Source organism: Schistocerca nitens, chromosome 3, assembly GCF_023898315.1.
Source record: "Schistocerca nitens isolate TAMUIC-IGC-003100 chromosome 3, iqSchNite1.1, whole genome shotgun sequence".
In the NCBI taxonomy this organism is placed as follows: domain Eukaryota; kingdom Metazoa; phylum Arthropoda; class Insecta; order Orthoptera; family Acrididae; genus Schistocerca; species Schistocerca nitens.
This window is the reverse complement of record NC_064616.1, coordinates 166,079,113-166,106,529: the sequence shown is the minus strand read 5'-3', so window position 1 is coordinate 166,106,529 and position 27,417 is coordinate 166,079,113. Positions and strand designations below refer to the sequence as shown.

Here is a 27,417-nt window from a genome sequence, read left to right as displayed (position 1 = left end):
TCTGCCATGCCACCTACCAGAGCTCTCCTCCATATAAAGTTAGTGCAGCCGGTGCTCATCCTCAGATTGCAACCTACTGCTTATTGCTGTCTCAAATGATCTGCAGTACTTCAATGAACAGGGTGATCTTCATTTATCTGGTGCTAAAATATGTCAAACCACATTGTTCTAAACGAGCAGACCAACTGTTTGCAAGGTTTTGGTTGCATTAGTTGCTCTGTATTCTCAAGTGTAGGTTTACAGTGCTTCTTGAAGTTGAACACATACAAAATGAGCAGTGCTGTGTGTTCAAATACTGGTATCACACAAGAGGCTGTTTATGTGAGGCTAGATTGATAATTTCACAAAAATAATTTTTTTTCATAAACTTAAATTTATACCTCCACATTATCTCCATTGAGCTCAATGAATTTGGTTTAACAAGACCCCAGCTTCTTTTTATTCCTTCACAATTTTTTTTCAACTATCACACTCATATAAAGTAAAGATAATGCCTTCACTGCATAGAAGTTCTTTTCTCCATATTGTTTACTTTTGTTGTATCAATGGCCAACATGCAAGCAGGAGCATTGACCTGGTTGAAGAGAATATTTTTTCACACTAATATTAGTCACTTCTGCTCTGTGCTTTATTATTTTTCTTGAAAACACAAATTTCCAATTATTCCTATTAATGGCAAGCACTGTACAAAAATTCATAAGTTAAGCAGACAAAAATCTGTAGGCTAATTCAAACCACAGAGAGCTCTATGATGTGTCTTTGTTATCAATGTAATATACTGAGGTTCTCATCTCAAGTTATCACTTTCAGAAAAGAACCAGCTTACACAGCCAGTAAAGGAGCACACAGTCTAGTCGTTCCAAAGCATTGTACAACATGTAATTTGTAAATATGATAATGACTGCTTAAGGTTCAAGTCCTGGTAAAGACCAAAAATATCCTACTACCATAATTAAAACCAGAAAATTTTAGTCGAGTGAACTATAAAGTAAAATTATATTACAACACTTTTGATTATATTTGACAGAATGCTGAAAAACTTACATGCACAAGCAACTTCTCACTTGAAACTTCAAACTGAAATTCAGATTCTTTTATTCGTTTGTCTTTCTTGTACTTCAACACAGAGTGCAAAGTAACTGATTTAGTAAGAATTGTTGCTTCACCTCTGCCAGTTACATCCAACTCATGGCCCTATTAACGAAAAATTAATTATAACAAACAAAAAACTCAAGTTGAAAATGTTTTTATAATGTGTAGGCAAAAGCTGAATATAAATGTAATCAAACCTTGCTTTTGACATCAAATGAACTCAGTAGTTTTAATCCATCATTCTGCTTTTGTTTCACAATATGAGACGAAACGGAGATTTTTTGATTCCTTTGTTTAAATATATCAACTTCCAAATTACTGTCAAAAAGTTTATCTTCAGATCCTAGCTGAATATAGCCTTTCACTGTAAGGTCCTGTAAATATATACATACACATATTATGTTATATATTATATAGCAGCCTCATTGTGTATAACATTGGGTAGTCATATAACTTAGTTGTAGATGAGGCAAGTGGCAAGCTTTATCGCCAATATGACTGTGAAACTGTAAATAATTTATGAAGGCAACTAGATTAAAAAAGACTATGAGTGTCTTTCTGGAATATTACTCCTTGTAGAACTGCCACTGTTCTGAATTAAGACACGATAATGTGTAGATGATTAGGAGAGACATGCCACTGGTCACTGATTTTCATTTCTCAAAAACCTCTTCTCTAAATACTCCTAACAGGTTGAGCTGTCATACACCTAAAGTATTTGTAATTTGATGGATATCTCAGTACTGTGCAAGCATCTTGTCAGTTTTGGCTTGTACACTTACACAACATTTTAGCTTAACTTTTTCTGTACATGTTTCATCAATACCTACATGGTGTTGTTTCAGACTAATGTCATGCAGAAGAAAGTTGGATGAAAAATATAGGAGAACTGTGATCCTGGAAAGTAATACAAACTATTTTGGAGGGTAACACAAGGTTGCTTGTCTACACTGTGTGTCATCATTTGAGTGATACAGTTTTTCTTTACTCACAAGGGAAACTCCCCATCGCACACCCCTTAGGTTTAGTAGTAAGATAGCCCAGTGGACAGCCCATCAAAAACTGAACACAAATCAAGCACGAAAAAAGGAAGAAGGTGCACTGTAGAAAAAAATAACATAAAAATAGAAACAGTGAACAGTCCAAGCTTAACAAGTGCAATATTGAGCGAACATCAACTGCTGTGGCGTCATGCTTAAGTGGTCATGGTGTTAGACTGCAAATCGGATGAGCTGTGTTCAAAACTCCCTTGTGCTATTTATTTTTATTTTTTTCCAACATTATGAACTGTCCATCCCATCAATGAAATTTTTGTTCTCTTTCTGCAGACTTGGCAGTTGTCATGCTATACAATGGTTATAGAATTGTAAACATGATGTACAGTGAGAGCAGGCGAGATGCCAGTTAGATGTCACACAGAATGCAAACAACAAATAAACAGGTGTGAACTATGTTACAACAAAGGGTCAAAACTTCCAAAACAGAATGCAATTTCAAAAATGTTAAAAACATATGTTTTGACAGAACACAGAGAAACTATGATTGTGAAACTGTTGTGTTCATTTGTTGCAGCTTATGTGACAAACTATTATGTTTTCATCATTTCCTTGGGAGTGATCACATTCACATTCATACGAACACCTAAATCGGGCAAAGAGGCATATCTCACTCACTAACAAGGCATACAAATTAGGTGCATCGATAAGAGATTCCTATCATACGACACATGTAACATCACTAATGCCGTGCATGATACACCAGATGTGTTTTTCGGTGAAGGATTTGGCTGACTTCTTGCCTTGTCATCAAACGTTTGCAGTTCCCATTTGAAAGCCACTTCCTTTCAGCTGCTAATAGAGTAGTTGTGCAGAATCAACTGTCATTATAGGTCCCTTCCTTACACCTTGCTGTTGCAAATGGGCATTACACCAAAACAAAGACACAAATTTGAATACAATGAATAGAAAAAAAAAAAAAAAATGGCACAAAGGAAGTTTGAACACAGCTCGCCCGCTTGGTAATCCAACACCCTGACCACTTAACCATGACGCTGTCACTCTATCTGGCTGCTCTATATTGCACTTCTTGTCCTTGGACCATTCATTGTTTCTATTTTGCTTCTCTTCATAGTTCATTACACCTTCTTCCTGTTTTCATGCTTGATCTGTGTTCAGTTTTTGATGGGCTGTCCACTGGGTTCTCTTACCACTAAATCTGAGAGAGGTGCAATGGGGAGTTTCCCTTGTCAGATGGGAAAATGCTATTAATTACATATGTGAACCAGCTGAACCTCCTGGTGAATTCCACAATATTTGTAGTATTATATCAGCACTGAATAATACTGGCAAAACCAGTCACACTAATGTTAGCTTCAAATATCTGAACTATTAGTGTAAAACAGAAGACAATATAATATTTAGAATTTATTTACATCATTTCACTTACCTTTTCTAGATTTGGATGTGTGAACCTCAACTGACCTACATATTTATCTGTACCTTTGTCTTCAACTTCTTCTAATAATAGAATTAATGATGAGAAAGAATTTGGAAGACGAGTTTTGTCTAGCCAGACACTTGCACTGATTTGCTGTTTCCAGTGATTGGGTTTGACATCTGGTGCTACTTTGACCTCAGCAGCAATTACACGGCTTGGAAGTGTCACAGTGAAACCTGATGATTGTAATAAAGAAAATCTCATATTCTACATGAACATGACATACACAGTGGAGACATAGATTCTGAAGAAAATGAGTACAAAATTAGTTGTCTATTAAAGATTACACACACCATTTGCATTTCTAGAATACTTGTTTGCATTATAAAATATGCTGTCATTTTTTACACTTTTCCTGCAGTTCAACATGGCAAACAGCCTATTTTAAGAAGAAATATCCTGCAATTAGCTTACACAGTACACAAAATAAAGATATTTGTAACACTTCTTTTGAGAGTCAGAGATCATAATCACCACCACAACAATATTTTTTAGTGCATCACTTTATGAATGAGAAAGTTTTGCAACCATTCCATTAAATGTTATTTATGGAAATTTAAGTAGCACATCTTGATACATACCACCTCCTGTTTCCTTTACATATGCCTTATACTTGTATGTTGTGTCTCCATTATGACTTAAGGTCAGTGAAACTTGTTCGTCTATAAACCAGAAACCTCTTCTTACAGTCTCTGCAGTAAGTGCTATACCTGTGTCAACACCAACACTCTTCAGATCTACTAAAAACACTAAATCATGTGTTGTTTCCTTTGCATCTGTGAAGGGAGTCAGAAAAAAATAAATAAATTTCACTAAGCAAGTTGAATATCTACTTATAAAGCATTACTTATTGAAACAAAATGTGCGTGCACTACTACTGACAAATGTATATGCTTAACAGAATGAAATAGGGGCAGTACTCAATATTGAACTTGCAGCATACAAAAACTGTAATAACAGAAGTATTTGAACACAGTGGTGTTATCTGACAGTGCATTACTGTGGCAATCAAAAATAATTGGATGGAATATAAATGCCACAACAAGTAAAAGCAATCATTCATCTTATACATAAGAACTGTTGAACAACAGATGGGCACATAGGTATGGTGTTGAATGTAATTAAAACATCATTCCTTTCCCTGTAACTGCTGTCTGTGGTTCTATCAGTTACAGTGTCATGGGGAAAATTTGCTGTGTGTGTGTGTGTGTGTGTGTGTGTGTGTGTGTGTGTGTGTGATGTTTTTCAATGTTTTTATAACTGAACTACAGTAATTAACAATTTCTCTGTGGGCACATACAATGCTTATTGAGTGTTATGTATATAGAGGGTGCATTATTTCACTGATATTATTGTTTATCTGGAAATGTGATAGACAAGCTAACTAGCTGGAGACATGCAAAAGTTGGTTTTGATGATGCAATACAAATTCAATTATTTTGGAATTCTTCTTCACATGTCTATTATGTATATGCTGCATTCATGATTATGAATAATGATATGTTGTGGGAGACTGTTATGGAGCAACTCTGAAGTTGTCGTTTAGCTATGGGAAGATTACTTTTCTACAAAACAGAATCAATGAAGAGTATATTTAGTTTTCTTACCAGACACTGACACTTTTGACTGAATCTCAATAACAGCACAATTAGGTTTTCCTTCAGAACACTGTCTTCCTAAGGCATGGAATTCTTTGTTTGAAACTTTCAGTTTGTTGTGCAGTGAACCGCGGCCCGCAACTTCAAATTCAAGATTATACTACAAAGGAAAAATAACATATTAATGTTTGAAAGTTCTTTTAAGAAATACAAAATTATAAAAGTATCAAACACAAATAAGCATACATTCAAAGACTGTAATTATGATACTCCAGTGCATGGCTTCAGAAATAAAATAACCAAAACTAATTACTGCTTTTCAAACTTTCAGGAGCACTGAGTGTATCAACACACAGGAACCTTACCAACACAAAGTTATACTTTAATTTTGTCATTTCCTGTTCCTAAAATCACTTTTGTAATCAAACTTGTCAATATCCTTCTTTCTGGTCTATGAACTTAAAGAAGTAAACCCTATTCAAATGCAGGATCGCTTAACAACAAGTAGCTTTCCTCTGCCATTAGATCTATGACAGTTTGCATTTATTCACTAATCTTACCGATTCCTAAAATTATACCTCATTGTTGTCCCATATTTTCCATTACACATACCAATGCAGCATCTCCCATATGAGCCACTACCAGAAAGTATATATAAAATCAGTTACTATAACTATCAATTGTTTCTAAACTGAATCCCATACTGCAAAGTGCTATTTTCACAGTTGGAGGAAAATATGTTAACCATCAATACATTCTTCACATCATGTTTGTAAATTTCTGTTATAGTCTTGAGCCTGTTTTCTCTCCTTTCCATAATAATTTGATCGGTACAATAACATGAAGCACATGCCAGTGAACACCCACCTATTTCAGTATATGGCCCTGGCAACACTCAACATAATTTTGATACCATTGTCAATTTGTATTAGATTAAATATAAGTTCTCTTTACCAAGTAATCTGGATTTGTCCATCAAGAAATTGTTCAATAGAATTAAAAAGTGTGCAGTAGTAAATATTCAGTATAGGCAACATGAAAGATCAAGTCACAAGTTGTTGGGAGTTACCTTGTTATCATAATTTTGGCTCTACATCAGAGTTATGGTCATGTACATAAAGGGAAAATACACCTATGCACACTTAGTCACATTTGCACAGGCTATATATTATTTCCAAACCTGGTAGGAGTTGTTAGAAGACAAAAGACAATGAGTCACTAAGTTTTCCATCAGATCACTACTATCTTTAGCACTTTAGCAGCAATCACAAAGTGAATAGCATTGTAGTAGTAGTTACATAAGGGAATGTTGGTTTTTAGAACTGATAGTGAAGTAGTTGTGACATATTAATTAGTCACTTTTATGAAACCTTTAAGTGTTTGTTATTTTAGTATGTGATTTCTGTTACCATAGGTTGTTGGTAGAAAATGTTAATTATTTGTATATTGTCGGCACTGCATGAGAAAACAAGAGCTTGTTCTGGCAACACAGTTACTCTCTCCACAGCAATCCAAATGATAGGTGTGGCTTGCATACTCTGCTCTCCAGTATACTACTGAGTTAAAGCAGCAGGCAAAAGTACACAAATTATGCAAGAATAAGGTGAGTAGTTCTTGGTCCAACAGTTAATCATTGTCTCTTAGATCAAAAATTGAAACAATCGTATTAGGCCAGTGCACTTTGGTTATCTAAACCTAAAAGTGAGATCTTCAAAATCTGAAAGAATACTTGCTACAGTTGACATTATCTCTGTTGGATTAATAATTTCCTTGGGCCACAGATTTCTGAAAATGTGGGAATAAATGGAAGCACAAGGGTGCCAAATCATGTGAGTTCTGTGGATGAATCAAAAATTCATGTTTAAATATACCTCAAGATTTAATTTTACCAAACATCTTTGTTGAGATATGCTCTGCTCTGAAGAATTTTTTCCCTTTCATAATCCAGATGTCTCCACACATAATTTTGTCATAGAGTTTATCCATAAAAATTTTACAGTATTCACCAGTTGTTCTCCACTATCCAAGGCAATCAATAATAAAAATTTCTTTTGCATCAAAGCAAACACTACACATAACCTTTCTGATAGATGAGACTGACTTCACCTATTTTGGAACAGAGCAATTAACCACTGCTTTCAATGCCAACTGCTGTTTCATTTCTGGTGTTAAATGTGAATCATGTCTTATCCACAGTAGTAAAGCTGTGTAATAAAACAGTTCTTTTTCAATTTGTTCTAACATGGTTGATCAATTTTTTTATGCGTTTGTATTTGGTCAGCACTGAACAAATGTGGCACACATCTTGGATAGAGGTTGTTCATAGTTAATTCTCCATGTAACATGTACAGTGTTCTTTTTTCTGATATGTCTGTGGCATCAGCTATTTCATATGCTTTAAACCATCTCATACGAAATTTTGGAATTGCTGTTTCCATCTGAGTTGCATCTTGGAGACATCCTTCCAATGGGTGACTCCATATAAACACTTATAAAATTTGAATGAATTTCTGTTGATAATAAACCACCCAAAACACAGAATTTTTTACACTAAATACACAACTACCTTAAAATCCACTTAAAAACAGATACATAATGGGTCAACTTGGCACTTCACTCTTTTCCTGTTCAACATGTACCATCATAATAAAAGCAAAATTTCATTATCGCCACATTAGTTCATTGCATCAATTATTTAACATACTGTAAAATGTTAATTTTATATTTATTATATTAATTTGAAGAATTTTGCTGTGCACATGCTGTATGGTATTATGACAATTCCTATATCATGTATATGATGCAAAGGATTTTAATGAACTAAACTAAACATCAACATATATGTCCCATTCATGAGTTTTTCATGTTTTCCTGGTATAGTAATAATATATTCTATTAAACAGTTATAAAGTCCTGTTGGTTGTTATCTTTGATTTCATTCCTTTCTTCTTCTTTTGCATATGCCTCTTCCTCCATTTCCCAGCCTTATAATAAGTACGAAAAAAATCAGCTGACCTTTGTTATACAGTTTCATTTCAGATAAAAATAAACACTCCTGTCTGATACATAGTTCTGATGTGGTATTTATAAGTTTTGTATTACTTGTTTTATGTAGAGAGCTAGCCTCCTAGGGCAAAAAATCTTTTCTGTTTTTCAAATTGTACAGATCTATTTTTAATGCAGTTTTAATGGTTAATCTCCACAAAACAACTGGTAACAACAGTGTATATACTCCTGTGTTCTCCACTCTTTTCAAGATAGCTTGGACTTTATTTACTAGCATATCAGTCCCAAAGATGTGAAATGTGAATTCAGTAACGTATATCTATCTTTCTTATTAACTGTTTGATAATTATTCTTGTATAACTACTGTATGCAGGTAATCTGTAGGTTCTGGATCATATTGCTATTCAATTTGAAAATGTTCTCATTTCCCTCAATTTGCTCCTCTCTTTTTCTGGTGAAGGAATTGCCTTTTACTTCAGTTTATAACTTTTTCCAGTTGGTAAGTTTAAGTTGCTACACTCTTAATAGTTATTTTAAAATAAGATGTTCAAAAATATATACCGAGTTTATAAAAGTAACAAACTGATGTGATAAATGTAGTTTACACAAGACAGGATAGCCTTAAACTTCCTGGCTTATTATTAATGAAGTATTACCTCTACACCAATTTCTTTATCACTTTCCTGGAGGAGATTCTGTCTTGAAGAACGGAAATTAAAATTATGACCTTTGTCTCCAATTCTAACTTGGCCATTTCCACTGTATGAAATTTTATTGTTCTCTGCCTTGCTGTGGAAATTTGTACTGAAACAGAATAAAACTTTGAAAATTATCTTTACAACAATGTATTAACAACTAATATTAGGAAAATTACTGCAACATGAACTACTTCACTTTATCTTGATTGTTTGGCTGTAAGCAGAGAATGACAGAGGACTGGATAACAGCACATTGTCAATTTTTTCCTATTCTGAATTCAGACTGACAATTATGTTTAATTTTCATCTTGTACATGGATTGGATGAAAAGTAGTAGCAACATTGTTATGATTCATAACAGACTTGACTGACAGACATTCACCATATTACATGCCCTCTCTATAATCGCCCCACACCTTGATCACCTTCCCCATTAGATATGGAAGGCGGTGTACACCATTAGCATGTCCATCTTTGTTGATGTCGCGCAAGGACTGCACTACGGCACAGATGATGTCTTCTCTTGTGTTGTAGCATGTGTCACAAAGAGACTCCATGATTTTGGCAAACAGCTCATAATCAATGAACTCATATTGGGTGAATATGGTGAATGTGACAGTATCTCCCACCACCACATACTCAGGAACTCCTGCATCAGGTTCACCATGTGTCATCCTACATTGTCATGAATTATGACGAGATGCAGTGCCAGAAGATGCCATCGCCATCCTGCATCGGGTTCACCTTGTGTAATCGTGCATTGCCGTGAATTATGATGGGATGCAGTGCAAGAAGATGCCATCACCATCTTCTCAGTGCAGGACAAAGGTGATGTCACAAGAAATTGCAGTTGTAGGCTACGGTGCCCATTTGTTAAGGTGCTTGAACTGGCATCCCACACTTTCAGACAGTGCACACAGCAGCAGACTTAAAATACCGCTGGCATTACTCACTGCACTCCTTCATCTGACATTCTGCTATCAGCTTCAGACTACTATTGGACACACACATTTCACGTTACAATAGTGTTGCAACTGCTTTTTATCCAAATCTAGTTGTGCACCAAAAGCATAAACAAGCATTAGCAACAAATGTTACAAACCACATTTTTGTGAGGAAGTGAAAGATCACACAATATAGCTCAGTGAAACTTGGACCATATGTAGAAAGAACTGCTACAGCACAGTACTGAACAATACAGAAGGTAACTGAAGGAAATATGCAATAAGATACACAAAAATGACATTTTTATTCAAGGACAATAATTACACTTGGGTCACAAGGATCTGTGATGACCCATCGACATTACAAAAGGTGGGACATGGTTCTTAAGAGGGTGAGTGATCACCATGGATGGCAGTGCATGCTCCAGTATGTGGTCACATGGTGGCCAAAAAGTTACTAAGGAGTTTTTCAATAGGGCATTCCACTCCTCTACCAGTGTGAATGACAACTGCTGGATAGTCATTGGTGCATGTGGATGTACTGCAGTGTGTCTCCCCAACACATCCCTCATGTTGCTTGATGAAATTTAAAGCTGGGTAATAGGCAGCCCAGTCCACTCACTCATTCCAAGAGCTCTTCCAACTGTGCAGTTCGATGCGGTCCTGCATTGTCATCCATAAAAATGAAATCAGGACCGAATGCACTCCTGAAAAGATGGGAGGTTTGGAGCACAGTGTGCATATGTGACCACTGAGTGTACCATGTTCAAAATTTGGACGTCAGTACCCTCATGCAAATTTAAGACTCCCAACACAGTGTGCATGTGTGACCACTGAGTGTACCATGTTCAAAATTTGGAGGTCAGTACCCTCATGCAAATTTAAGACTCCCCATACCATCATAGCTGGACCAACAAAATGATCATGTCTGAGAATAGTGGATATAAGCTCACATGGTGAGAGAAGGAAACACAGAATGCATCCATGAACTTTGTTGAATGAGATTGTTTTGGTGCTCCAGGTGTTATGGTTTGGGGAGGCTTGATGTTGCATGGGAATACTGACCTCAAAATCTTTGAAAATGGTACACTCATCAGTCAACATTATTGTGACACTGCATTCCTTCCGCATGTGTGTATTTTCAGTAGTGCATTAGCCCCGATTTAAATTTTATGTATGGTAATGTGTGATCGCATCAAAGAGTGCAGGTGAAAGAGCTCTTGGAATGCGAGGATATTCAACAAATGGACTGGCTTGCCTGTTCCCCTGACTTAACTCCCATCAAGCCCATGGAGGATGCATTGGATACATGTAGTGCAGCATGTCCACAGGCACCAAAGACCATCCAGCAGTTGTCAGCCTTGCAGATAAGAGACTAGAACTCCCTATCACAACAGCTCCTTACCAATCTTGTGGCCAGCATGCTAGTATGTTACAGATCATGCATTTCCATCCGTGGTTATAAAACTCATGTTCAAAAAAATAAATTAATTAATTAAATTAAATTAAATATAACACGTTGAATGACTGCAGGGAGGACATTCATATTCACAGGACATATACATTAGTATGGTCTGCAGCAATGATTAGCATTTGAATCATGTCAGAGTCAACACTAATATTGTAAAACGTGTTTGCGGCTCTCATTGTCGCTATTAACCAAAGGTAATGGATCAGTGTGACAGATGGGCAGGATGTCTCACAGACGTATGCACAAGCCATACAGTCAAATCAGTGAGTTTGAAAGGGGGTGCATTACTGGCATGACAGAATGTGATGCATCCATCTAGGAAATTGTGCTGTTGTGGGATAAAGTGTTTTGGCAGTACAATGGGTGTGTGCCATAGAACACAAAGAGGTGGGTCAGGTCGCACCACCCAGACCATCGCCCGAGAAGATCGACACCTCATCTGAATGGCATTACAGGACAGATCTGTGTCCTCATTGGCTCTGGCACAACAGTGGAACATATTGTACACTATCAGGGGTGACAGTCCATTGCTGTTTATTATGGCATGGGTTATGTGCGCATTGTCCACTTCTCTGCCTACCTTTAACAAATGTGCAGAAATATGTTAGACAGCAATGGCGTGTGGAAAATTGTCACTGAGGACAGGAATGACATCAGATAGTGTTTTTGGATAAATCCAGGATCTGTCTATTTAAAAATGACAGGGGGAGTGCCATCACAGTGACTTCATTCGGACAAGACATACAGTGCCAACTCAAGGCCTTATGGTGAGGGGGTGCTACTGGGTACAGCCACAAATCACAATTGGTCTGTGTTCAGTGTGATCTACATGAATCACATCCTGCGATCTGTAGCCATACCCTTTCTGCACAATACCCCAGATGACATTTTTCAGCAAGACAATGCATGACCACATGTTGCAGCATGAACACATGCCTTCTTTGTGTCACAGGATGTTGACCTTTTGCCCTGGGCCACCAGATCACCAGACTTGTAACCAATCGAAAATGTGTGAGATGTGGTGAAATGATGGGTGCAGTGCTGCAACCCAGTGCCAACCACCACAGATGAACTTTGGAACCAGGCAAGTGCAGCATGGGTGGCTATACCACAGAACACAATTCACACCTTATACGCATCAATGTCATCATGTATAGCCCAATTTATCAAGGCCCATGACAGATCCCGTACCTACACGGCAACAGGACATGTGCTGAAACAAGGTGACTGAAATGCTAATCATTTCTGGAGTACACGTATATATCCGGTGAATATGAACATTCTCTCTTTAGTCATTCAAGTTGTTCTGTTTTTTTGTGTACATGAGTGTACATCCTGCCATTTTTGATGTTCAGGGGAGGATCATAAATCACGGTGATTTCAGTGTAATTGTTGTCCTTGAATAAATGTGTCATTTCTGTTTGTCTCACTGAGCATTTCTTCAGTTACCTTCTGTACTATACTGTAGCAGTTCTTTCTATGTATGATCCAGGTTCATAGAGTTATGTTACTTGGCAGTGACACATGACAGAGAAGTTACTTTCATCTTCAAGTTTTGCAAACTAGTGTATTAAAGAAATAATAAATGTAATAGGATGTTGAGTTCCCAAATGCAGTTTTTATTCACAGTGTCATCTTTGTACTTCTTGAAGTGAAAAGATGATAAAACTTTAAACTGTATTCACTGTAGCTTGAACATGTCACAGGAATTACTCATGCATCAATTTTTTTTCCACACACACACGCGTGCACTCTATCTCTCTCTCTCTCTCTCTCTCTCTCTCTCTCTCTCTTTTCATTAGCTACATTCTGTCATTTACTTCTGAGTATCACATACCTGCCAGAGAAAACAACTTTTTCTGCTGATTTTGCTGTAAAAACAATTCGTTTACTGCCTTTTGCAGCTCTCTGGCCTGCTTCTAGGTGCCATTTGTTGAAATTAAACTTTGGAGAGTCGATGTCCAGTTTAAGATAGAAATCATCAATATCTAGCTTTATGTCACCATTGGCAGTCAGATATCCACCACCAAAAGAAACCCATTGCAGTTCAATAGCTCCATGTAACTCACTGTCACTTTTTCTCAGGAAGTCAACAAAGATTTTGGATGTTCCTGATGGTTGTACTGCAACTATGTCAATTATTGGAACACCTGGAGCAAATCCTAAGGATCCCTTAACATCAGTTTTCTTTTGATCTGCAATGACTGTCACTTCAAAATCAATTTTATCTGCTGGGTTGGCATTTTTCTGAAAACATAATCAAAAAACGTATTTACTAATAGAGTTTCTTTCGAAGTTAATAGTAACAAACAGCCCTTTTAATATTGGAATCACAAAAAGCTGAACTAGCCACTACATATATATGCAAAATATTCAAAAATGTATAGCCAATGCCAACAGTCTCACACAGTTTAACATAAAAAGCCTTATTTATAATATGAAGTAAATAGTAAAAATATGTTACTTTACCTCCACAGATAAAGCGACATCCAAGTTGCCAAATTTTTCTGTTGGTGATGTAGCTTTCAGATGCAAAATGTGTGGTTGATTATCTGGCGTAAACTCAATATCAGTGGACACTTTGGCTTCCTTATTGTTACCCCATTTAAAAGACAGGGACCCAGCCTTCTTATTATCTATAGTAAATAAATGAAAGTGAATTAGTGCATTCAATTAGTTTCACATATCAACAAAGAACATTTGCACACATTTGGAAATTAATTTATATGTCCATAGACTCCTCTTCACTTAATATGTAACCTTAGTATGATCATTTGTTTTGCAGTAAATTTGAATAACTGTTCATTAATTTCTGCTGTTTAAAGTATGAGTGCATTGTATGGGTTTAAATTTAATATCATAATGGAGATAACACTGCACATTGTATATAAACTTGTGATATTCTTAGCATCAACTACATGGGACTTACAACCTGTATAGCATATATATGAGGGGACTACAAAAAGTAAGTTACATCTTTCACCCCACACTAAGACCATTGTGTAACCAGAGTGACACATTGTCAGAAGAGAGTACATGTTCTGAGTTTGCTGCAGATACAGTTCTGCATCATAGCATGGGAATGAAATGCTGAGGCAATTGGAAATATTCACCAAGTTGAGGTACATGGGACAGTATGAGTCTCGTGGACAAAACATTTAAATTGCACACAGATTTAGTGTGAAATTCTGGTGGTAATGGACAAATCAAATGATGTATCCAGCTGTACTGAAATGGCACCAACAATTTGACCAAAGCTGAACAGAAAAGTGTATGTTGATCAGAAAATATCAACATCAACCACAGATACCAATGTCCAGGCAATTGATGAACTGAGTCCCAACAATTTCAGGTTTCTTGACAATGAGGGTGCTCTCACAGTAGTTCTCAGATGGCTCCATGAGTAAAGAGTGCATTTCTATCATCAAGAAATTGAATGATTTGTAGAATGTTCTGACTGTTGTTTACTATTGGTAACTAAGTTGAAATGTAGTGCAGCATTCAATGGAAGTTATTTGTCCGACATAAGAATGTGTCACTTATGTTTTGTAGTTCCCTCATAAATCACCAAGGCTGTAGGAATTACATGCTGTGATTTTTACTTTCAAGTAGTACTTTGCTCCCCCCCCCCCCCCTCCTTTTTTTCATACAAGTTTAGGATTTCCCCCATCACAGTTACAATTTGCACTCAGAGATGTGATATGAGTACACCTTATGATATAGGTATTTATGAAGTAAGATAAAGTTGCATGTTGACGTGTCTCTCTCTACGGACTGTCAGTGTTAATCGAAATGCATTTATGTTTATCCAATCAGGTTGGTTGGTTTGTAGGGCTTGAAGAGACTAGACAACAAAGGCCATCGGTTACTTTTTCCACGACCATGAAACACCCACAAGGAAGAAAAACAAGCAACAGAGAGGACAAGGGATGACACAGAACAAGAAAGACATAGACAAAGACTAGAAAAGAGGAATTAAAAGTACACAGAGTGTTACAGTGGTTTGCTGACCATCGAAACAAAAAAAACGAAAAGCTAACCACCAAGAGATACACTAAAAAGCCCAATCTAAAACCCTAGGCCAAAGGCCAGACTCAACACAAAAGAAAGAGACAAACTCTCAGATCGAGTGATAAAAGCCCACTGCATGAATAAAACTAAAAACTAAGCCTGCCATGGCAGCGTCATTCATTAAAAGTGCATGGAGCATATAAGGCAGTGAATATATCTGCCTGAGCACAGTTAAAAGCGAGCAGCCCAACAGAATGTGGACCACTGTCAATGCTGAACCACAGCGACCAAGAGGTGGGTCCTCGCGGCGCAATAAATAACCATGCGTCATCCAGGTGTGGCCAATGTGCAGCCAGCAGAGTACAACAGAGTCCTTGCGAGAGGCCCACAAGGAGGAGCACCACACACCGGTAGTCTCCTTGATGATCCGATGTTTGTTGGGTGAAGATAGGGTGCGCCATTCATCATCCCAGGTACCAAGGACCTTCTGCCACAAAACCAAATGGAGATCACACTCGAAAAGGCCAATCACCAAAGCAGGTGCACCGACAGCCTGTTTGACCAGCGTGTCAACACGTTCATTACCCAGGATGCCGACGTGACCCAGGGTCCACACAAAAGCCACGGAGCGGCCACAACGGGCAAGACTATGGATGGACTCCTGGATAGCCATCACCAGACGAGAACGAGGAAAACACTGGGCAATAGCTCCCTGCTGCCGTTGGATAAGCAGCTGCCAGCAGAAAGTCGTATACTCCTAGCTCACTCATTTGTTACATAGTTTAATTCTTAATTTCTTTGCGTGTTTTTGATACTTGCATTGTTTAATTCATAATTTCGGGCATATTATAGTATTTGAGAGTTGTAGCATCGCATTTTAGTACCTGACTAGTGTAAATTCGCGTAGTCGTCTGTCTTCTGTTTTTGTTTTGAACGGCCAGTGTCGGTTGGTCACAGCCAGTGTGCTCCCTGCTGCCGTTGGATAAGCAGCTGCCAGCAGAAAGTCGTATACTCCTAGCTCACTCATTTGTTACACAATTTAATTCTTAATTTCTTTGCGTGTTTTTGGTACTTGCATTGTTTAATTCATAAATTTCGGGCGTATTATAGTATTTGAGAGTTGTAGCATCGCGTTTTAGTACCTGAATAGTGTAAAATCGCGTAGTCTCTTCCGCCACCAAGCAGTGTGTCAGCAGTGCGCAAGTAGCAGCATTACTGCATTTATTAGGCAATCTTGTATTTTAATAACCATTTAAATTTTGTGTCGATTTGTTTGTGATCTCTGTAGATTAATTCAGACGTTCTTTGCACAACAGTTTTTAGCATGGATAGGGACTGCAACTGCTGTGTTCAGATGCAGGCTGAGTTGGCATCCCTTCACTCCCAGCTTCAGGCAGTGTTGGCTTCGGTCACACAGCTTGAGGCTGTTGCCAATGGGCATCACTGTGGGAGTCCGGATGGGGGTTTGTCGGGGCGGCAAGCTCGTCCCACGCATCCCCCGATCGAACTACGACTGTGGATGCCCGGGATACCGCCCACATTGAGGCTGATCCCTCACCTGTCGGAGAGTGGGAGGTTGTCTCGAGGTGTGGCAGGGGGCGAAAGACATTCCGGAGGGCTGAACGGAAGGCCTCTCCAGTTTGTCTGACGAACCGGTTTCAGGCTCTGTCTCCGGCTGATACTGATCTTCGGCCGGAGATGGCTGCTTGTCCTGTTCCAGAGGTTGCCCCTCAGTCTGCAAGATCCGGGCGGTCGCAGAGGGTGGGCTTACTGGTAGTTGGGAGCTCAAATGTCAGGCGCGTAATGGGGCCCCTTAGGGATATGGCAGCAAGAGAGGGGAAGAAAACCAATGTTCACTCCATGTGCATACTGGGGGGAGTCATTCCAGATGTGGAAAGGGTCCTTCCGGATGCCATGAAGGGTACAGGGTGCACCCATCTGCAGGTGGTCGCTCGTGTCGGCACCAATGATGTGTGTCGCTATGGATCGGAGGAAATCCTCTCTGGCTTCCGGCGGCTATCTGATTTGGTGAAGACTGCCAGTCTCACTAGCGGAATGAAAGCAGAGCTCACCATCTGCAGCATCGTCGACAGGACTGACTGCGGACATTTGGTACAGAGCCGAGTGGAGGGTCTGAATCAGAGGCTGGGACGGTTCTGTGACCGTGTGGGCTGCAGATTCCTCGACTTGCCCCATAGGGTGGTGGGGTTTCGGGTTCCGCTGGATAGGTCAGGAGTCCACTACACGCAGCAAGCGGCTACACGGGTAGCAGGGGTTGTGTGGCGTGGACTGGGCGGTTTTTTAGGTTAGATGGCCTCGGGCAAGTACAGAAAGGGCAACAGCCTCAAAGAGTGCGGGGCAAAGTCAGGACATGCGGGGGCCAAGCAGCAATCGGTATTGTAATTGTAAACTGTCGAAGCTGCATTGGTAAAGTACCGGAACTTCAAGCGCTGATAGAAAGCACCGAAGCTGAAATCGTTATAGGTACAGAAAGCTGGCTGAAGCCAGAGATAAATTCAGCCGAAATTTTTACAAAGGCACAGACGGTGTTTAGAAAGGATAGATTGCATGTAACCGGTGGTGGCGTGTTTGTCGCTGTTAGTAGTAGTTTACCCTGTAGTGAAGTAGAGGTAGATAGTTCCTGTGAAATATTATGGGTGGAGGTTACACTCAACAACCGAGCTAGGTTGATAATTGGCTCCTTTTACCGACCTCCCAACTCAGCAGCATAGTGGCAGAACAACTGAGAGAAAATTTGGAATACATTTCACATAAATTTTCTCCCCATATTATAGTCTTAGGTGGAGATTTCAATTTACCAGATATAGACTGGGACACTCAGATGTTTAGGATGGGTGGTAGGGACAGAGCATCAAGTGACATTATACTGAGTGCACTATCCGAAAATTACCTCGAGCAATTAAACAGAGAACCGACTCGTGGAGATAACATCTTGGACCTTGCCGAGTAAAACTGTGAGGGACGGGAAAAACCCAGCGTGGTTCAACAACAAAGTTAGGAAACTACTGCGAAAGCAAAGAGAGCTTCACTCCAAGTTTAAACGCAGCCAAAACCTCTCGGACAAACAGAACCTAAACGATGTCAAAGTTAGCATAAGGAGGGCTATGCGTGAAGCGTTCAGTGAATTCGAAAGTAAAATTCTGTGTACCAACTTGACAGAAAATCCTAGGAAGTTCTGGTCTTACGTTATATCAGTAAGTGGCTCGAAACAGCATATCCAGACACTCCGGGATGATGATGGCATTGAAACAGAGGATGACACGCGTAAAGCTGAAATACTAAACACCTTTTTCCAAAGCTGTTTCACAGAGGAAGAGCGCACTGCAGTTCCTTCTCTAAATCCTCGCACAAACGAAAAAATGGCTGACATCGAAATAAGTGTCCAAGGAATAGAAAAGCAACTGGAATCACTCAACAGAGGAAAGTCCACTGGATCTGGCGGGATACCAGTTCGATTCTACACAGAGTACGCGAAACAACTTGCCCCCCTTCTAACAGCCATGTACCGCAAGTCTCCAGAGGAACGGAAGGTTCCAAATGATTGGAAAAGAGCACAGGTAGTCCCAGTCTTCAAGAAGGGTCGTCGAGCAGATGCGCAAAACTATAGACCTATATCTCTGATGTTGATCTGTTGTAAAATTGTAGAACATGTTTTCTGCTCAAGTATCATGTCGTTTTTGGAAACCCAGAATCTACTTTGTAGGAATCAACATGGATTCTGGAAACAGCGATCGTGTGAGACCCAACTCGCTTTATTTGTTCATGAGACCCAGAAAATATTAGATACAGGCTCCCAGGTAGATGCTATTTTCCTTGACTTCCGGAACGCATTCGATACAGTTCCGCACTGTCGCCTGATAAACAAAGTAAGAGCCTACGGAATATCAGACCAGCTGTGTGGCTGGATTGAAGAGTTATTAGCAAACAGAACACAGCATGTTGTTATCAATGGAGAGATGTCTACAGACGTTAAAGTAACCTCTGGCGTGCCACAGGGGAGTGTTATGGGACCATTGCTTTTCACAATATATATAAATGACCTAGTAGATAGTGTTGGAAGTTCCATGCGGCTTTTCGTGGATGATGCTATAGTATACAGAGAAGTTGCAGCATTAGAAAATTGTAACGAAATGCAGGAAGATCTGCAGCGGATAGGCACTTGGTGCAGGGAGTGGCAACTGTCCCTTAACATAGACAAATGTAATGTATTGTGAATACATAGAAAGAAGGATCCTTTATTGTATGATTATATGATAGCGGAACAAACACTGGTAGCAGTTACTTCTGTAAAATATCTGGGAGTATGCGTGCGGAACGATTTGAAGTGGAATGATCATATAAAATTAATTGTTGGTAAGGCGGGTACCAGGTTGAGATTCATTGGGAGAGTGCTTAGAAAATGTAGTCCATCAACAAAGTAGGTGGCTTGCAAAACACTCGTTCAACCTATACTTGAGTATTGCTCATCAGTGTGGAATCTGTACCAATCCCAAAAACCAATGCATCTCCACCACAGCAAGAGGTTTGCCATCAAGATAAAGCCAAGGCTCAGGCTGAACACTGTAATGCCGGCAGAAATGCATGACCCAAGTCTTGGCGTCCAGAAACTGGAAGCTGCACGCTACGGCCCAAGATTGTGCCTTGCGGATAATGCCCTGCAGCTGCTGTTCAGCAACTACAATTCCAGTGGAGCTGTAGTACAGGCAAAAGTCATCAGCATAGAAAGAGGCTGATATGGACGTTCCCACAGCTGCAGTGAGCCCATTGATAGCAACTAAAAAGAGGCAGAAACTCGAGACTGAGCCTCGCAGGACTCCATTCTCCTGGACTCGGGAGGAACTATGGGAGGAACCAACTTGTATGCAGAAGGAACGAAGCAACAGGAAATTTTGAATAAAAATTGGGAGCGGGCCCCTAAGACCCCACCCATGAAGCGTGGTGAGGATGTGATGTCACCATGTTGTATCATATGCCTTCCACATGATGGCAACCAGATGCTGACAGCGGACAAATGCTATACGGATGGCAGACTCTAGGTAGAGCAGATTATCGGTGGCAGAGCGGCCCTTACAGAACCCACCCTGAGACGGAGCCAGAAGGCCCCGAGACTCAAGTAGCCAGTTCAATCTCGGGCCCACCATGCATATGAGCAACTTGCACAGGATGTTGGTGAGGCAAATGGGGTGCCAGGTTTCAACACTCGTATGACAATACTTTCCCACCATTGTGATGGGAACTCACCCTCAACCCAGATACAGTCGAAAAGCTCGAGGGGGTGTTGCTGGGAGTCCACCGAGAGGTGTTTGAGCATCTGATAGTGGATGCGATCTGGCCTGGGAGCCATATCAGGGCAAGTGGCTAGGGCACTTTGGAATTCCCACTCACTGAATGGGGCATTGTACGATTCGGGGTGGCACTTATGGAATGAAAGGTTCTGATGTTCCAACCGCTCTTTCAGGCAGCGGAAGGCCAGCGGGTAATTCTTAGAAGCAGAACTCTGAGCATAATGCTCTGCTAAGAGTTCTGTGATCGTGTCTGAGTCAGTACAGTCTGCTCCATTCAGGGAAAGCCCAGGTTTCCTGACGGGCGTCTGATGTCCACAGAGTCACCTTATCTTGGTCCAAACCTGCGATGGAGAGGTACGGATGCCAATAGTGGAGACATATCTTTCCCAGGACTCCTGCTTCCGGTGGTGAATAAGGCGTCAGGCTCGGGCACGGAGCCCCTTAAAGGTAAGGAGGTGTTCCAGTGATGGGTGCCGTTTATGATGTGGGAGGGCCCACCTACAATCTCTAATCGCCTCAGCGATCTCCAGTGACCACCAAAGCACAGTCCTCTGCCAAGGGGACCCAGAAGAACAGGAAATTGCAGATTCCGCTGCAGAAACAATGCTGGTGGTTAGCATGTAAACCACCACATCAATGACGTCATGAGAAAGAGGCTCAATAGTGGCAATGGAGGCGATCGAGATCCAGTCAGCCTTATTCAAAGCCCATATGGGGAGGCGCCCAGAAGATAGACACTGTGACAGTGACAGAAAGATCGGAAAGTGGTCACTACCGCACAAGTTGTCATGCACACTCCATTGGACAAACGGTATAAGGCCTGGGCTGCAGACTGAAAGGTCGATGGCTAAGTACATGCCATGCGCCACACTGAAATAGGTGGAGGCACATCTACATCTACATCTAAATTTATACTCCGCAAGCCACCAACGGTGTGTGGCGGAGGGCACTTTATGTGCCACTGTCATTACCTCACTTTCCTGTTCCAGTCGCGTATGGTTCGCGGGAAGAACAACTGTCTGAAAGCCTCCGTGCACCCTCTAATCTCTCTAATTTTACATTCGTGATCTCCTCAGGAGGTATAAGTAGGGGGAAGCAATATATTCGATACCTCATCCAGAAACACACCCTCTCGAAACCTGGCGAGCAAGCTACACCGCGATGCAGAGCGCCTCTCTTGAAGAGTCTGCCACTTGAGTTTATTAAACATCTCCGTAACGCTATCACGGTTACCAAATAACCCTGTGATGAAACGCGCCGCTCTTCTTTGCATCTTCTCTACCTCCTCTGTCAACCCGATCTGGTACGGATCCCACACTGATGAGCAATACTCAAGTATAGGTCGAACGAGTGTTTTGTAAGCCACCTCCTTTGTTGATGGACTACATTTTCTAAGAACTCTCCCAATGAATCTCAACCTGGTACCCGCCTTACCAACAATTAATTTTATATGATCATTCCACTTCAAATCATTCCGCATGCATACTCCCAGATATTTTACAGAAGTAACTGCTACCAGTGTTTGTTCCGCTATCATATAATCATACAATAAAGGATCCTTCTTTCTGTGTATTCGCAATACATTACATTTGTCTATGTTAAGGGACAGTTGCCACTCCCTGCACCAAGTGCCTATCCGCTGCAGATCTTCCTGCATTTCGTTACAATTTTCTAATGCTGCAACTTCTCTGTATACTACAGCATCATCCGCGAAAAGCCGCATGGAACTTCCGACACTATCTACTAGGTCATTTATATATATTGTGAAAAGCAATGGTCCCATAACACTCCCCTGTGGCACGCCAGAGGTTACTTTAACGTCTGTAGACGTCTCTCCATTGATAACAACATGCTGTGTTCTGTTTGCTAATAACTCTTCAATCCAGCCACACAGCTGGTCTGATATTCCGTAGGCTCTTACTTTGTTTATCAGGCGACAGTGCGGAACTGTATCGAACGCCTTCTGGAAGTCAAGAAAAATAGCATCTACCTGGGAGCCTGTATCTAATATTTTCTGGGTCTCATGAACAAATAAAGCGAGTTGGGTCTCAGACGATTGCTGTTTCCGGAATCCATGTTGATTCCTACAAAGTAGATTCTGGGTTTCCAAAAACGACATGATACTTGAGCAAAAAACATGTTCTAAAATTCTACAACAGATCGACGTCAGAGATATAGGTCTATATTTTGCGCATCTGCTCGACGACCCTTCTTGAAGACTGGGACTACCTGTGCTCTTTTCCAATCATTTGGAACCCTCCATTCCTCTAGAGACTTGCGGTACATGGCTGTTAGAAGGGGGGCAAGTTCTTTCGCGTACTCTGTGTAGAATCGAATTGGTATACCATCAGCACCATTATTTAAGAGAGAAAGGTCGAGCTGTGCCAACACATGCTCAACGACAGTGCCTTGGCATGTTGCCACCGCTGGCCGGTGTGGCCATGCGGTTCTAGGCGCTTCAGTCTGGAACCGCGTGACCGCTACGGTTGCAGGTTTGAATCCTGCCTCAAGCATGGATGTGTGTGATGTCCTTAGGTTAGTTAGGTTTAAGTAGTTCTAAGTTCTAGGGGACTGATGACCATAGATGTTAAGTCCTGTAGTGCTCAGAGCCATTTGAGCCTGTTGCCACCAAGCCACCCCACAAAGGGTTATTTGTGTTAAAGTCGCCCAGTAATAGAAAAGGTGGTGGCACTTGGGCTATCAGTGCAGCCAATACATGTTGTGGGACATCACCATCTGGTGGAAGATAGATACTGCAGACAGTAACAGCCTGAGGCGTCCACACTCGAACAGCGACAGCCTCTAAAGGTGTTTGAAGAGGTACACACTCGCTGTAAAGAGAGTTAAGGACATAGACACTGACTCCACCAGATATCCTCGCATAAGCTGTCTGATTCTTATAATAACCCCAATAGCCACAGTGGGTGGGGGTTCGCATCACCGGAAACCAAGTTTCCTGGAGAGCAATGCAGAAGAAAGGGTGAAGGCTGATAAGTTGTCAGTGCTCAGCAAGGTGGTGGAAAAAAACCACCAATTCCACTGGAGGATAATATGATCGTGAGACTGGGTAGGCATTGAACATTCAATGAGGTGCCTCAGGGTCACCTGCTGTCACCGATTGATTTCCTGAGGAGTCGATATCCACTGTGTCTGAGGGTCCGGTGAGATCCAGGTCCTCAGGAGACGACAGAATCTCCATCTCATCCTCAGACACAGAGCTTGTAGGTAGCAGTGGGGTGGGTGCCACCACAAGTTCCTTGGTCTTAGGGGTCTTCTTCTTGGACTTTTCTTCACTGATTCAGTCTCCGGGACTGGAGAGGATCATGAAGCCCTTCAACCAGCTGATTTTCGGCACTTCAGCCACTGTCAGATGTCAGCTTTCCCACTGGTGGAAACCTGGGAAAGGAGGGACCCAAGGGACCTCTTCCGAGAGAGAGGAGCTGAAGAAGTTGGATGCTTCTCCGGCAAAGAAGTGGGGGTGGATGTCCCTGATGGTTAGGGGGGTGTTGCTCCCAAAGTAGGTGGTGCAGCAGTGACAGGGAGGGAATTGCTCCCCCCCCCCCCCCCCCACACACAACATCAAGGGGGCAAGTGTAGTCTTCTGGCTCTGAGAGGTGACTGGGGTAGGTGGAGCTGATGGGGCTAAAACAGTTGTAGCGGTGGCATAAGAGGATGCCAGACAAACAGGATGGAGGCGTTCAAACTTTCGCTTAGCCTTAGTGTAGGTCAGTCGGTCCACGGTCTTATATTCCATGATTTTCCTCTCTTTTTGTAAAATCCTGCAGTCTGGCAAGCAAGGTGAATGATGCTCACTGCAGTTGACACAGATGGGAGGCAGGGCACATGGAGTATTGGGATGTGATGGGCGTCTGCAATCTCGACGTGTGAGGCTGGGAGTACAGCGGGAAGACATATGGCCGAACTTAAAGCACTTAAAGCACCACATCCGGAGAGGGATATATGGCTTGATGTCACAGCGGTAGACCATCACCTGACCTTCTAAGGCAATGTATTACCCTCGAAGGCCAAGATGAAGGTACCAGTGGCAACCTGATTGTCTCTCGGACCACGATGATTCTCCGGATGAAATGAACACCTCACCGCTCCAAATTGGCGTGCAGCTTGTCATCAGACTGCAAAAGTAGGTCCCTGTGGAATATAATACCCTGGACCATAGTTATGGGGTGTGATGCTGATAGAAACATCCCCCAATCTGTCACAAGCGAGGAATGCCTGTGACTGGTCAGAGGATGCTGTTTTTGTAAAAACTGCCCCAGAGCGCATTTTCGACAAGACCTTCACCTCCCTAAACTTATCCTCTAAATGCTCTACAAATAACTCGCACTTCATCATCTTGAAAGACTCCCCATCAGCTCTCATACAAACTAGGTACCAGGGTGAATAAGTCTTGCTGCCATCCTTGGCCTTTCACTCTTCCCATGGTGTGGCCAGGAAGGGGAATGATTTGGGGTCATATGTCTACACACTGAATTGAGGCCCTTGAATGCTTAGAGACTGCTGGCGGCTGGTGACCAGCAAGAGAAGATGTGCCATGCTTCATTGCATGTCATCCGCCCTGATTCCACCCACTCCGACCAAGGGCCCTCCCCACGTGCGCCATCCAGCCGCACCTGACAGGATGGCCATTGTCGGGAGTCCCGATGCCCCAGGGAGATAAGCATCTACTCCTTGGTATACGTGGGTAAGTCAACAGTGCAGGCATCAGCACAGCAATCCCTGTGTTGTCAGGAGGCTACAACCAACAGAATACATGGCAGCCCCACCACAACAGACTGGCTACCATGCTGGATATCAGGTGCAAAGAAGTCCATGGTCGGCGGTAGTGGCACAGAAAGCGACACAGCATAGTGGATGGCGGAAACCACACCCAGGAATGTATCCTCGCCCAAGAGATGGAGGACAAGTGGGACTGCAATGCGACGACAAGACTCAGGAAAATTTTGAAATATGGTGGTCAAACACTACAGGGGACCATCACATAAATGCCAAAACATGAGACTCCTTTTAGTCGCCTCTTATGACACGCAGGAATACCTCGGGCCTATTCTTACCCCCGGGCCTGCAGGGGGTCCAATCAGGAGATTTCTAATATTCTAATATTTGTCATACAAGTGATTTTGTGATGTTTTAGACAGTGAAGGTCACTTGTCAATAACACATTACTGTTACTACTGACATAAAAGGAATTCCATTTGTTATGTATCAGAGAATATATTTTTGCTTTAAGTAAATGGAGAGAATGGTATCAATTTATCAGAAGAGGTTAAAACCTTTGTGAATGTCAGGATGTATAATTTGTTTCAGTTGTGGAACATGGTATCTGGAGTCTAGATGTTGCTCAGCTAAATAAACCCAGAAAATTTCACATGAGAATTTATCATTTATTCCACAAGTTTGGTTTTATTTTTTGCTAAGATTTTCTTAACAAATGAAGACTTTTTTGTCTGTTAAATAAAGACATAATGTTTACTTACACAGATAATATTCTAGTCAAGATCTCTGTTTAGTACTTGACTCAGGGACCAACAGGTGCTCTAAGCAACTCACGAAGATCATTGCCTCAAAATTTAATTGCAACTAAATTGAAGAAGGGTGAACTTTTATACAAATGTAAAGATAAAACACAATAATAAGAAACTATGTTAAAGAATCATGTGAGATTATGTACTTCAGTACAAGGAAAGCAAAATATGTGACAGAAATACAAAGATAGAAGCAGAAAAATATGGAGAAATCCCATAAAATTACAGGATGCCTCTTGAAGTTTGGGAAATAAAACAATAAAATTTAAGCAGAAGGAACTGTTTGTAACTTTGAGGAGAGCTAGACATCACAGAATAACTATATGTGCACTTGGTATTAAGCCCAACACTGTGACTGTGCCTCTAAGCGTGTTAAAATTTCGGATGATTACTTAATTTTAGAGCATAAAAAATGTGAAAATAGAGAAAGAGACCAAAGTAAAAGATACACTGCTAAGCAATAAAATTGCCATATACAGTTGTAATTATCCTACAGGTGGAGGAAAAATGTGAGAAAGGTCAAAAACACATTGCTTATGCAAATGATTAGAGAGAGATCAAGATGCCAGTTATGTAATAAATCAGCATACTCTTTTAAAAAGCCACAAGTAAGTGTCAGAAATATGAAATTATGCTGCACTTCCATTGGCATTTAATTCTCCAAAATAAGGAATTGTGATAATGTTAACAATAAGCAACTATGTTAATACTAACAGATCCAAAACAACAAACACTACAGAACTAAAAGAATTTTAAGAATGGTGAATGAACCATTAAAATGTATTATGTAAGTAAAATAACTTAACTGTTATTTCCTCCATTAATAATTACTGCAAATGAAACACATAAATTATTCAAGAGATGATGCAGTGGTGGTGCAGCAAAACTATGCTTAATAGTGTACTTCACAGTGTTTAGCCAAGTTGTCATTTCCATTTTATGCACAATTTTTGACAACTGACCCAGTCATCTTCTTGGTTGGTTGGTTGATTTGCTGGAGGGGACATTGGTCCCATTGGTTTAGGGAAGGAAGTTGGCCATGCCTTTCAAAGGAGTAATCCCGGCATCTGCCATAAGCAATTTAGGGAAATCACGGAAGGTATGAGCCATTGTGCTCCCTAATACAAGTCCAGTGTGCTAACCACTGCGCCATCTCGCTCAGTGTATTCTTCTTCAGGTGCTCCAAGTTGTGCTGTTAGTTGACTCACTGCCTGGACTCTATAACCAACTCCTTGTGTCTAGTACACATAAC

At 40.9% G+C, this 27,417-nt stretch overlaps 1 protein-coding gene across 4 annotated transcripts in view; it reads right to left on the bottom strand.

Moving 5' to 3' along the window:
- Window positions 1-27,417, bottom strand: part of LOC126248105 (apolipophorins) — a 136,840-nt gene that overhangs the window by 34,314 nt on the left and 75,109 nt on the right. For all 4 annotated transcript variants that reach the window (XM_049948777.1, XM_049948779.1, XM_049948776.1 and 1 more), the window contains exons 30-37: window positions 13,775-13,941; window positions 13,143-13,552; window positions 8,849-8,996; window positions 5,196-5,346; window positions 4,170-4,364; window positions 3,538-3,764; window positions 1,290-1,466; window positions 1,045-1,194 (exon numbers count right to left, since the gene is read on the bottom strand). In XM_049948777.1, coding sequence (XP_049804734.1) covers window positions 1,045-1,194; window positions 1,290-1,466; window positions 3,538-3,764; window positions 4,170-4,364; window positions 5,196-5,346; window positions 8,849-8,996; window positions 13,143-13,552; window positions 13,775-13,941 — 1,625 coding nt within the window. The remainder of the gene's footprint in view (window positions 1-1,044; window positions 1,195-1,289; window positions 1,467-3,537; window positions 3,765-4,169; window positions 4,365-5,195; window positions 5,347-8,848; window positions 8,997-13,142; window positions 13,553-13,774; window positions 13,942-27,417) is intronic.